At 47.1% G+C, this 12446-nt stretch overlaps 1 protein-coding gene across 2 annotated transcripts in view; it reads left to right on the top strand.

Annotated features, from left to right (window-relative positions):
• The window catches only part of UPF1 (UPF1 RNA helicase and ATPase), a 47296-nt gene that overhangs the window by 19267 nt on the left and 15583 nt on the right, over positions 1–12446 (top strand). For both annotated transcript variants that reach the window (XM_061600774.1, XM_061600775.1), the window contains exons 6-13: positions 2413–2574; positions 8365–8449; positions 8621–8719; positions 9059–9167; positions 9276–9435; positions 9534–9652; positions 11042–11206; positions 11939–12053. In XM_061600774.1, coding sequence (XP_061456758.1) covers positions 2413–2574; positions 8365–8449; positions 8621–8719; positions 9059–9167; positions 9276–9435; positions 9534–9652; positions 11042–11206; positions 11939–12053 — 1014 coding nt within the window. The remainder of the gene's footprint in view (positions 1–2412; positions 2575–8364; positions 8450–8620; positions 8720–9058; positions 9168–9275; positions 9436–9533; positions 9653–11041; positions 11207–11938; positions 12054–12446) is intronic.

Here is a 12446-nt window from a genome sequence, read left to right as displayed (position 1 = left end):
CCAGGTTCCTCCTTTCTCCACTTTTTGAATATAGTGACAACATTTGCCCTCCTCCAGTCATTTGACACTTCACCCATCCTCCATGATTTCCCAAAGATAATAGACAGTGGTTCCGAGAGTACTTCAGCCAGTTCCTTCAATACTCTAGGATGCAGTTCATCAGGCTCTAGAGATTTGAACTTGTTCAAAGTGGTTAGGTGTTCCTTGACCATTTGTCTATCAATCTCAAGCTGCAATCCTGCCCCTTCAACTTCAAGTTTCCCAGGACTGTCATAGGACTGTCCCTTTTGGGAGAAGACTGAGCCAAAGAAGGAATTGAGCACTTCTGCCTTTTCTCTGTCGTCTGTTATCATTTTGCCATCTTCATTGAGTAGCTGAACCACAAGTTCTTTTCTCTGTCTTTTACTATGCAGGTACCTGAAGAAAGCTTTTTTGTTGCTTTTAGCATCCCTCGCTAACCATTCTCAGCTTTAGCCTTCCTGACACCATCCCTGCAATTCTGTGCTAGCTGTCTGTACTCTTCCTTTGTGGCCTGGCCTTCCTTCCACTTCCTGTATGTGTCCTTTTTTTGTTTTCAGGTCATCACATTGCCACATTGTCTTCTTTTGCTGTCTCCCTCTTTTTTTCCTTATTGGAATAGTTTGCCGTTGTGCCTTCCATCCAATCCATCTTGGACTACTTTTCTCATTAGGGTTGCTTACCATGGAACCTTACTTACCATTGTTCTGAGTTTATTCAAATCAGCTTTCCTGAAATCCAGTGCAAGTATATGGCAACTCTCAGCTTTGCTTCTTTTAAAGCCAGGAACTCAAGTATAACATGGTCACTTTCCCCCAGAGTTCCTGTAGCTGCCACTGCATCCACCATGTCATCTCTGTTGGTTAGAATCAAGTCAGGGATAGCCGATCCTCTAGTTCCTTCTTCCACTTTCTATAGGAGAAAGTTATCTCCAGCACAAGTCAGGAATTTCTTGGAGGGGCCGTGTTAGGCAGAATTTACCTTGCAACAGATATCGGGGTAATTGAAGTCCCCCATTCCTACTACATCTTGCCTCCTCGCAACGTTGGCAATTTGGTTTGCAAAAATTTCATCCTTGTCTTATCTCTGATTGTGTGGTCGGTAGTAGACTCCAACTACCATGTTCCGAACAATTTATATCCTTCAGTTGCTATATTCCAGTCATGGGAGTCATCCCACCAAGTTTCAGTTATACCTATCAAGTCATATTTACTCTCCTGTATTAAGAGGTCAAGTTCATCCTGTTTGTTTACCATTCTGTGGGCATTAGTATACAGACGTAGAATACCATGTGATTTACGGCTTTGCTTCCTTCCTACATTTTTATGAAGACTGTTGTTGTTGTTGTTATGTGCCTTCAAGTCGATTTCGTCTTATGGCGACCCTATGAATCAGCGACCTCCAATAGCATCTGTCGTGAACCACCCTGTTTAGGTCTTGCAAGTTCAGGTCTGTGGCTTCCTTTATGGAATCAATCCATCTCTTGTTTGGTCTTCCTCTTTTTTTACTCCCTTCTGTTTTTCCCAGCATTATTGTATTTTCTAGTAAATCATGTCTTCTCATGATGTGTCCAAAGTATGATAACCTCCGTTTCATCATTTTAGCTTCTAGTGATAGTTCTGGTTTGATTTGTTCTAACACCCAATTATTTGTCTTTTTCACGGTCCATGGTATCTGCAAAGCTCTCCTCCATCACCACATTTCAAATGAGTTGATTTTTTCTCTTGTCCACTTTTTTCACTGTCGAACTTTCACATCCATACATGATCGGAATACCCTGGTTTATGAAGACTATTACTGGGCCCTATTAGAGCTGTTCTCTCAGTTCCTGTGCACAAATCTTTATTGGTGGTTACCGCCAAGTTTACGTCTCCCTTGCCTTACTGTCAAGATAGGCTTGATAGTGAAATATGTGATCCTGGAGAGTGACTCCTTTGCCCCTCCCTCACCCCTAGCAAAATACTAAGAATTCTGCAAATTGAGCAAATGTGCAAAACTGAATACAGCTTGCAAGCATTTGCCATAGCACAGATATAGATTGTTTGAGTGCAGATTTTTAAAAAAATGTTTTAGGAGTGTTCATGCAGTTGTTGGCAGATAGTCTGTTTCTGCATGAAACTCCCTCATTTTACAACAATAAGACACATTTGCTGGTTGCAGTAGACAAGCCTTGAAAATCCACCAAAGTCTCCAGTCCACCAACCCCAGCATAGCTGTATTTAGTAGCATGTTCTTGAAGGGTGGGCGGGGGGAGATCTTCTGTGTCGTACTTGGGATGCTCCCACGTTAGTTTGCCACCTTGATATAGGAAGACCTGTTATGAAACCAACAGATATGTGTTGAGCGGGGTGTAATATGTCTTTTTTTTAAATGTTCTCTTCTTTGTAACTGCAGGAGAACCCCTCCGCCACCCTCGAAGACTTGGAGAAGCCTGGTGTTGATGAAGAGCCACAGCATGTGCTGCTCCGCTATGAAGATGCTTATCAGTACCAAAACATTTTTGGGCCTCTGGTTAAGCTTGAGGCCGACTACGACAAGAAGCTGAAGGAATCCCAGGTAAAATGCAGGCATGGGGAGGAAGCCACTGCTTCAGAATGGCTCTCTTGGAGTAAATCCTTAGATTGATTCCTTTTTTGTTAGAATTTAGAAATGCGACAAAATGTCTTTCTCCAAGGCAAGCAGGATGAGGAGGCATCTTTCTAGAGTGAAATGTCAGCCTGTTATTGCCCCCCTCCTAAGAAAAAAAGACCAGGACTTGTGAACATCTTGGTACATACCCTGATCCTGCTTGTAACAGGCTCTTAATTTAGTTCAGTATCAATTTTATTTATTGCATTTATATACCGCCCCATAGCCGAAGTTCTCTGGGCGGTTTACAACAATTAAAAACATTAAAAACAAATACACAAATTTTAAAAAACACATTTTTAAAAAGCAGTCATCAAGAAGTTTTAGGCTGCCTTTGAAACTTCAGTGAACCCTCATTCCTAAATAAAGCATGCAGTATTCCTCTTCTGTTGGACTCGGGAGTCGGTCACTGGTGGGTTAATGCCTGCAACTAGCCTAGGCAGGAAACTCTTCAAGCAATTTGCATCTGCTCCTCTGCCACTTCTTTTCCAGGAGGCCTCAGTTTCCTGTCTGGCCCAGGCCAGAAGTCCTGCTTATCTAGAAAGAAACTTGCTCCTTTTTGCTGATTTTTCAGTTTGTTCTGTCTCCCTTTATACTTGTTTATTAAATAACAAGCCAACTAACTAAAAAAGCCACCACCCTTTTTGTTTTCTTCCCAAGGCTTGGCTTTGGCCCTCCCTAGTTTTCTCCCCCTCACCTGCCTTTCTCTTTGCATGTCTGGTGCTCCGGTGCCTGTTGGGGGGAAACTATTTCTTCTTTTGCACATGGGCTCAAGGAGTCCACCGGCACTCCTAAAAAAGCGGAGCGCTCGACACAAGGCCACAGAGTCTGCGGCTGTGCAGCACGTCCGTCTAGCACGACAAGGGACTGCAGACTCTGCACCGCACGTAGAGGCAATGCCCGTATTGGGACGGCTCGTGGTCCAGGGGGCCTCTGAAGCGACGCTGCCTCAAACTCGGTGACCAGCAGACCGATAGCGGCCCAAGAAATGTCCCATGTGGAGCACCTTTCCCCACCCTCCTTTCAACATGGCAATGTGGAGAATGACCAGCAGGGGGAGGCAGAGGATGGTGTGAGTTTACACTTCAACCCTTTGCTCAACCCCGGTTTCTTCCTGGCGCTCAAGGATGCAGGAGCATCTGCAAGAGGCTGTTCCTGCCATTTCGCCCTCGCTTGTTTTAGCGTTTAAAGTGGCACTGAGGGAGGGGAGTCCCACGTCCCCTTCCCCCACACCGCTAAGAAAGGGAGAAAAGATTCAAAGGGATAAGGGAAAGGCCCCCACACGTTAGGCCATGGTCCTGCTCTCTTCTGAGGCTTTGGGAGGGGAGTTTATTGGGGCGGATCCCCCTACTATGGATCTGGTAGCCCCCAACCAGGGGAAGAGGCATTGGCCACTCTTACAGTAGCCCCCTCCCTTGTCTTGGAGCACGTTCCTGATCCCAAGCCCACCAGAGAAGAAGGTCAGTGAGGGTGGCCCAACTTCTCAGGAAGGAAGGCTCTATGCCATTATTTATGGCCTGTTGCTCAACTCAGCCTGCACCCCCTTTGCCCCTTCACCCCCCAACCTTCTATTATGGTGGCATCCTTCCTGTCATCCAATAAAGTTACTCAAAAATCTGTTCCTACTCCTATACGATTGGGTAGCTGCCCATCCCAGAAGAAGGGCCTCCAGCTACACTTCCTCACATTATAAAATTGAGAAGGAATTTGGAGGCTATCTCTGGCTCCCACAGGTGGACCGGCTGGTCGCAAACCTAGCCAATCAGGAGGCATTCTCCCCCCAGATGGATATGTCCCTAAAATAGCTGGGGGTGAAGAAGGCAAAGGCGGCATTAAAGCACAATTTTGAGGCTGCTAACGTGCTACGGGGCCATGGCCTGGAACTCAGTAGTGGCTAGTGCTTGCCTCAGATGGATTACTGAGATTCTTCAGGACCCTGAATTGGATGCAGGCAAAAATTGTGTGGGATCTTTCCCAAAGTACAAGACTTCAGGATGGCCTGGTAGCGCACCTGGGTGATTCAAACCACAGCAGCAGGACTGCAGTTAGAGCTAACATCCTCCCTTCTGATGTGCTTCACCCAACCCTTGTGCCCAAGGCTCCAGAGAAGGCTTTGGCATTGCAGCAGGCAATCCAACAACACCTGTTCTGATCCAGGGGGTGGAGAAGGTACTCACCCTGGTCGTGGGCTCAGGGGTGTATTCCCAGCTGTTCTTCATCCCCTCGAATCAGGTTCCCAGATTTATACGGTACAGGAGGTCCTGGATGGAGACCCTGGGCTCCATATTGGAAGCCCTACAACCACTAGATCTTTCTGACCTCTTTAGATCTAAAGGAAGCCTTTTGATGTGCCAGTCCTCCTGCCCCATGGCAGGTTTACCTATCCAGGGGCAGGGCAAACACTTCCAATACAGGGCTATGTCTTTCAGGTTGGCTTTGGCCCCCAGAATGTTTATGAAACTGATAGTTGCCCTGGGGGCCCATCTGCACCTACTCTGCATCATCTGTACTCCTGTGTGAACAACATTTTGATTCAGTCTCCATCTTAGCCAAGACCAGGAACGGTCGAGGGGGGGGGGCATGGATTTCTCACCAGTGTGATCAAAGCCAACTGAATCCACTCAACAGATCCTCCATCCGGGTGCCCTGGTTGTTACAGGAGTGACTCTGGCCTCCCCTGCTCCTGAGCGTATCACCAATATTCAGACCCTCACGTTGAGGATACTACTCAGTCCCACAGCAGACTTAATGGCCCTATTTAGCTGCTGGGCATGCTTCTCCCTTGCCAGCCTTACAGGGGCAGTGGGGTCCTACGGATCTCAAACACAGTGTAAATTGGCTAGAGCTCAGGGTGGTCTCCTGGGCTCTCTGACATACTGCTACACAAGCGTGCTAGTTCTGACAGAGAACATCACGACTCAGGCACGCATCAACAAAGGGGCATGAAATCTTGATCATTTCAGGAGGAGGCCCAGAGCCTCATGACATGGACAGAGTACAACGTGGCCTCCATAAAGCACATCAAGGGAGAACTCAGCATGAAGATGGATTTCCTTGGCCAGTCTGGGGGAGTAGGGTGTCAGCAGGACAAGGCAGCCCTGGGCACACCAGTAAGGACCTTTTTGCCACCCCACAGAATGCCCAGATGCTGAGGGTCTTCGCTAGGTTCCTGACCTGGGGGTGGGTGGGTGTAGGGGCACAATGCACTCAACAGCCCCTGTCCGACAGGCCTGCTGTGTGTCATAGAGTCATAGAATAGTAGAGTTGGAAGGGGCCTATAAAAGGCAGTGCTTTCCCTCCTTTTCTCCTGCTGACCACAGTACTCAGGAAAGCTTAGCAAGAGCAGGCAGACATGGTCCTCCTAGCCTCCCAATGGCCTTGCAGACCAGGGTTCTCGGACATCGTGCAACTCTCCATGTCTCCATCAGTGCCACTTCTGCTGTCTCCAGTCCAGACCTCCACAAGGTCCAATTCATCACTCAGACACAATGTGGCTCAAATTTGCCACTTGGACATTTAGTTAGGGCTTATCCCAACAGGTCACTGAGACCATCCTAGAAGATTACAAGCAGTCTATTATCCACATCTGTGAAGCCACATGGAAGGCATTTTCCCATTGGTGCCTCTGCAGACACGTTGATGCCATGAACGTGTCCCCCTAGCAGGTCCTCCAATTCCTTCAGGATGGCATACCTCAGGGCCCCAAGCCCAACATGCTCATGTCTGGGTTGCATCAGTACTCGCCTACTAGTGAAGCAGTTCCTCGAAGGGGCAACTCTCCTGGCCCCTATAGTGTGTGCAGGTTTCTCTCCTGGAAGCTGCATGCTATACTCTAGGCACTTGCCCGGTCGCTCTTTGAGCCTTTGGGAACCGTCTCCCTGTGGAGTTTGACTCCAAAAGTGGCATTTTTTGTGCCATTACTTTAGCCAGGAAGGTATCGGAGCTCAGCACCCTTTAAGCAAGGAAGGAACTTGGCAATTTCAACAAGGACTCAGTGGTTCTCTGGACAGACCCAGCCTTCATCCCTAAGGTGAACACTCTGTTCCACGGGGCACGAGAACTTATGCTACCTTCTGCCCTTTGCTGTCTCGCCCGGCAGAGCAGCCTGGCACAGTCTAGATGTTAGGTAGGCACTAAAACTTTACATAAAAAGGACCCAACACATTAGACTTTCACACAGCCTCTTCATTTCATTCCATCCCAGGGCTCTGGAACAGAGAGCATTGTCTGCAACCATTTCAAAGTGGATTCAGGCATGGATTTGCTTGGCCCATGAGGTACAGCATCTTCATGTCACAGGCTGCATCATGGCCTGCTATACTAGGGCGGTAGCCACCTTGGCAGCTCTAGCCACTAACGCAAGCATTCTTGAAATATGCAGGGTGGCCACCTGGGCTTCTGCTGAATGTTCATGCGCCATGATAAGCTGAACCTTCTTGCCTCTGCAGAGGCGGTCATTGGCCAGGCATTCCTCAGAATGTTCTGCAAGATTAATGGGTGGTTCTAGGCTTGCCCCCACCCATCAGCCACTGGCTCCCAGAGTCCATCAGAAGAATGGTTCATTGGCCCTTTCCATAAAGGTGCCTTCTCTGGAAGACAAAGGGAGTCATTCAGAGGCCACACCCTGCATGCAAGCCGCTCACTCATGGCGCTGTAAATTCTGTTGTCTACTCTATTTGCTTCCACATTTTTTACTCTTAGAAGGTTATATGTATATATGGACTCCCCAGACCATAGATTACAATTGTTAATAAGGTTCAGTAGATTTTTCTTAAAGATCTTCCAAGGTTTGGCCAGAAATGAAACTGAGGTCTCCTGGAAGAGAGAGGGAGGAGCACATGCAAATTGCTTGAAGAGTTTTCTGCCTGGGCTAGTCAGAGGCATTAACCTATCAGTGACTGGCTGCCTTCGTCCACCTTCATGATAAGTGCCAATGAACCAATCTCTTTTAAAACATGTTTTTTATTTTTTTTAAAAAAAATCCTGATCTCTGGTAATGTTAGCATTTCTTTTTTCCTCTTTTTGATTCAGCTAATCGTGTTAATAATTGAGCTGTTCTTGCATGCCGGGCGGACAAATATTCTGTGCTGAACGAGAGCAGAGGCTCTTGCAGTGGGAGAGTGTTCTTAACTAGTTGTTATCCCACCTCCTAGGAGCTCTGAGTGACTTGACAAAAGCGGTGGGGAAATGTTCCTTGTGAAGGTGACGATGACTGTGTATGTGGTGCCCCCTTCCTTCCATCCTGCAATTTGGGGGCCAGTGTTTCCTTTATCTTGCATCTTCAGCCTTAAGATAACTGACCACTGTAGCAAAGTTCTTTTGCAGAGTGGGATTGGTCTTCAGTTAGACGTTGATCCTCTGGGCATTGATTGAGGCCACACTGGATCATCTTGGAGATGAAGAGTAGGGTGAGGGGTGGATTTGAAGGAGGCTCAGTTCTTCCAGAAAGAACCGAAGCTCTGCTTAATCTTAGAGTCATCAGTCCACCCTTTTTCCTTAATGATGCTGACCCCCCGCAGGCCCATTGGAACTGCTGCTGCGTCTTCCAGCAGCAGCTTGAACAGCATAACCTCTGAAGTATCATGGGGGGGCGTCTAACAGTTCTTCCTGTGATTGTGTAGTGCTAAGGAAACCAAACAGGAAACAAGATCAGATCTGCTACTGATTGCATTTTTGCCAGTACTTTTAAAGTTAGAATCTCTCTCTCTTTATATTTAGACACAAGACAACATCACCGTGAGATGGGATCTGGGCTTGAACAAGAAGAGGATTGCCTACTTCACCTTGCCAAAGACAGATTCAGGTCAGAACAGGAAGTCAGCAAGGTTAACGTGCCAGGAAGATTGGCTTGGGCTAACTTTAAAAAAAGACAATAAGTTGGCAGACTCAGTTGTATACAGTTATCAATATTCATGAACGGTGAAATCGATGATGACTTTGGCAATACTTAAAGCTTCTCACTGTCTCTCTTCAGATATGCGTCTGATGCAGGGAGATGAGATCTGCCTGAGATACAAAGGGGATTTGGCTCCATTGTGGAAAGGAATCGGCCATGTTATTAAAGTTCCTGATAGTATCCTTTTAATTTCATCAGGCAGTAAGGAAGACGCCCAACATCTCAGCTGCATAGTGGATTGAATGGCATGCTGTGTAATTAGAACAGTGGTTGTTGGATCTCCGTTCTTTCTCTGAGGAGAGCAGAGCAGCTCAACATGCCATTCCCAGGTTGGGCTCCCATCCAGGCAGCTAATGGGGCTAGGCCAGCTTCACTTCAGCAGTAGAAGCTGCGGTGAGCCTTCGGGTGTCGCCTGCTCTGTAGACTTCCAGTGCTGGAAAAGGAGCGGGGAGGGAGAGCTTTTTAAGAGGAACTTGCCGCTTTTCAGAGAAATTGCTACTTAACGAGGTGCTGAAGATTATGGTGATGAAATTGCGATTGAGCTGAGGAGCAGCGTTGGCGCCCCTGTGGAAGTGACCCACAACTTCCAAGTAGACTTTGTGTGGAAGTCAACTTCCTTTGACAGGTGGGTGAAGTGTTATCTAGAAGGCAGCAGCTCTCTCGGGCTTGTGAAGTCCGTTGCATAAATGTTGGCGGTGACGCATGGTTTGTGCTTGTGCCTCAACCTTTTCAGAATGCAGAGCGCCCTCAAAACATTTGCTGTGGATGAAACCTCTGTGTCTGGTTACATCTATCACAAGCTCCTGGGCCATGAGGTGGAAGATGTCATCATCAAATGTCAGCTGCCGAAGCGCTTCACAGCACAAGGACTTCCTGACCTCAACCATTCTCAGGTAATGGCAAAGGCCAGAGCTGGTTCTGAGAGCGTCAGGGGTCAGTTTCGCAACCTGTTTTTATCCCTGGCCGGAATTCAGAGCCTTCTCTTTCCCAGGTGTATGCCGTGAAGACTGTCCTGCAACGCCCATTGAGCCTTATCCAGGGCCCTCCCGGGACAGGCAAGACTGTAACGTCGGCCACCATTGTGTACCATCTGGCTAGGCAAGGAAATGGGTAAGAGCCAGAATCACCTTGGTTAAAAGAGTGCAATGCCACCAAGGGCTGTAGAATCGCTGTCTAGGTAATTTTAGTGTACATCTGCATAGGCCCTTTCTTAAAAGATTGTTCTAGGGCCTCTTGTCTAGTGCAGGTGAAAGACCCAAAGCTTTCTCGTAATCATCCCTTAAATTTTTTCTCAAGCACAAATTTCCCTCTGACAACCTTTACCATGTTATGCTACCCTTAACCCTTCGTAACATTGATCAGTCTTGGTAATCCACTTCAGCCCCTGATCAAGTTTTAATGCTGAAGGGCCTAATCCTGGGCTGGTTTTACAGTTGGACGTCACCTTTAGTCCTCAATTATAGGTAATATAGGTTATTAACGACTTGGATGAGGAGGTACAGAGCATGCTTATCTAATTTGCAGATGATTCAAAACTGGGGGGCACAGCTAATACTGTGGAAGACAGAAACAAAATGCAAAGGGACCTTGATAGGCTGGAGCATTGGGCTGAAAACAATAGAATGAAATTCAACAGGGATAAATGCAAAGTTCTACACCTAGGAAAAAGAAACCAAGTGCACAGTTATAAGATGGGGGATGCTTGGCTCAGCAATACGACATGTGAGAAGGATCTTGGAATTGTTGTTAATCACAAGCTGAATATGAGCCAACTGTGATGTGGCTGCAAAAAAGGCAAATGCTGTATTAGGCTGCATTAACAGAAGTATAGTTTTCAAATCGTGTGAAGTATTAGTTCCCTCTATTCAGCACTGGTTAGGCCTCATCTTGAATACTGCGTCCAGTTCTGGTCTCCGCACTTAAAGAAGGATGCAGACAAACTGGAACAGGTTCAGAGGAGGGCAACAAGGATGTTCAGAGGACTGGAAACAAAGCCCTATGAGGAGAGACTGAAAGAACTGGGCCTGTTTAGCCTGGAGAAGAGAAGACTGAGGGGAGATATTATACCACTCTTCAAGTACATAAAAGGTTGTCACACAGAGGAGGGACGGGATCTCTTCTCAATCATCCCAGAGTGCAGGACACGGAATAATGGGCTCAAGTTGCAGGAAGCCAGATTTCGAATGAACATCAGGAAAAACTTCCCAACTGTTAGAGCCATACCACAATGGAACCAATGACCTAGAGAGGTAGTGGGCTCTCCGACGCTGGAGGCATTCAAGAGGCAGCTGGACAGCCATCTGTCGGGAATGCTTTGATTTGGATTCCTGCATTGAGCAGGGGGTTGGACTTGATAGCCTTACAGGCCCCTTCCAACTCTACTATTCTATGATAGTGAAGAGTTAGGGGGAGCTCTTGTGGGGATTGAATGGTTTTTGTTTTTAATTGAAATATGGTCAGAATTGGATTTAATTTTTCACTGTCTTTTTTCCCCCCAAGGCCTGTACTAGTTTGTGCCCCAAGTAATATAGCTGTGGACCAGCTGACAGAGAAGATCCATCAAACGGGGCTGAAGGTGGTTCGCCTGTGCGCAAAGAGCCGTGAGGCCATTGACTCCCCTGTCTCTTTCCTTGCGCTGCACAACCAGATCAGGAACATGGACAGGTTAGGAGCAGCCTGAGACCGGGGCCTGTAGAAATGTTGTGTTCTGGAGCTTAATTCTCTGCCATCCACCCTGACCGTAGTAGGGCCTAGACCCGCTATTCCTCTAGCTACCTTAGCCAGCCTTCCCCATAATGCTGTCGTTATCCCTCGCTGTATTCCTTCCAGACATAAAGCCCTCTCCTTCCTTAGCTGCTTTGCAGCACTGTTTATGGAATGCCGTCCCCAGAGAGGCTTGCCTGGCTCTGCCTGTGCCCAGATTAAGATCTTTATTTGCCTGAGCCTTGTGGAGATTTTAGTTTTTCAACAAACTTCTTAAGAATATAAAAAGAGCCTGCAGCTGATCAAAGTCCAGCACCCCATTTCCCATAGTGGCCGACCACATAGGCAAGATGCGAGGGCAATAGTCCTTTCTCACTGTTTTTCCACCCAGTGACTGGTAGTTGGATTTAGAGGCGCTCAGATAACTTTCAAGCAGAGTTCTTAAAATCACTTGTATCTATTAATTTGATGGGTTTATGAATGTGTTTGCAGATTAGTGCCTTTATTTTATGTTGGCCGCTTTGTGGATTTGTTTTTTATTTTATTTTAATTGTGGTGTCTGTTGATAGCCACCTTGGAAGCGTGTTGTTAAATCTGAAAGCAGAGTATAAATTCTTTAAGCAAAAATCTTGTAAAGACTTGGCTAACTGGAACATTATATAGCATCACCAGCGATGTGTGTTTGCTCCTCAGTATGCCTGAGCTGCAGAAGCTGCAGCAGCTGAAAGACGAGACTGGGGAGCTGTCATCTGCAGATGAAAAGCGCTACCGGGCCCTGAAACGGACAGCTGAGCGGGAATTGCTCATGGTAAAATCCCCCTCTCGCTCCTGAGATTGCCTTTATCTCACCCTAAGCTGGTACTGTCAGTTGGTCCGACCAGACCTGCGGCCTATGGCCAAGTCAGTAAGACCCATGAGGCTGACCAGCACGCTTTGTCATCCCAATGGCAACAATAGAAATTACAAAAAAAACCCAATTAATAAACCATCTCACATAATTTTGAAGTCTTGCTGTAGGAAGATTGGGGAGGGGTCATCGCTGAGAGGCAGGGCGGCTGTGCAAAAGAACCCAAGTTCGGCTCCTGGCATCTCAGTCAATATAAATACTGAGACAGATGAACCAGTGGGCTGACTCAATGCAAGACAGCTTCCTATGTTCCTATTTAAAATCAGCCCCCTTAATTAGAACCTTGAAGACTGG

This window comes from Rhineura floridana, chromosome 18 (genome assembly GCF_030035675.1).
Source record: "Rhineura floridana isolate rRhiFlo1 chromosome 18, rRhiFlo1.hap2, whole genome shotgun sequence".
Classification (NCBI taxonomy): Eukaryota; Metazoa; Chordata; class Lepidosauria; order Squamata; family Rhineuridae; genus Rhineura; species Rhineura floridana.
The sequence above is the reverse complement of the archived record's forward strand: the minus strand, read 5'-3'. Positions and strand labels throughout refer to the sequence as shown.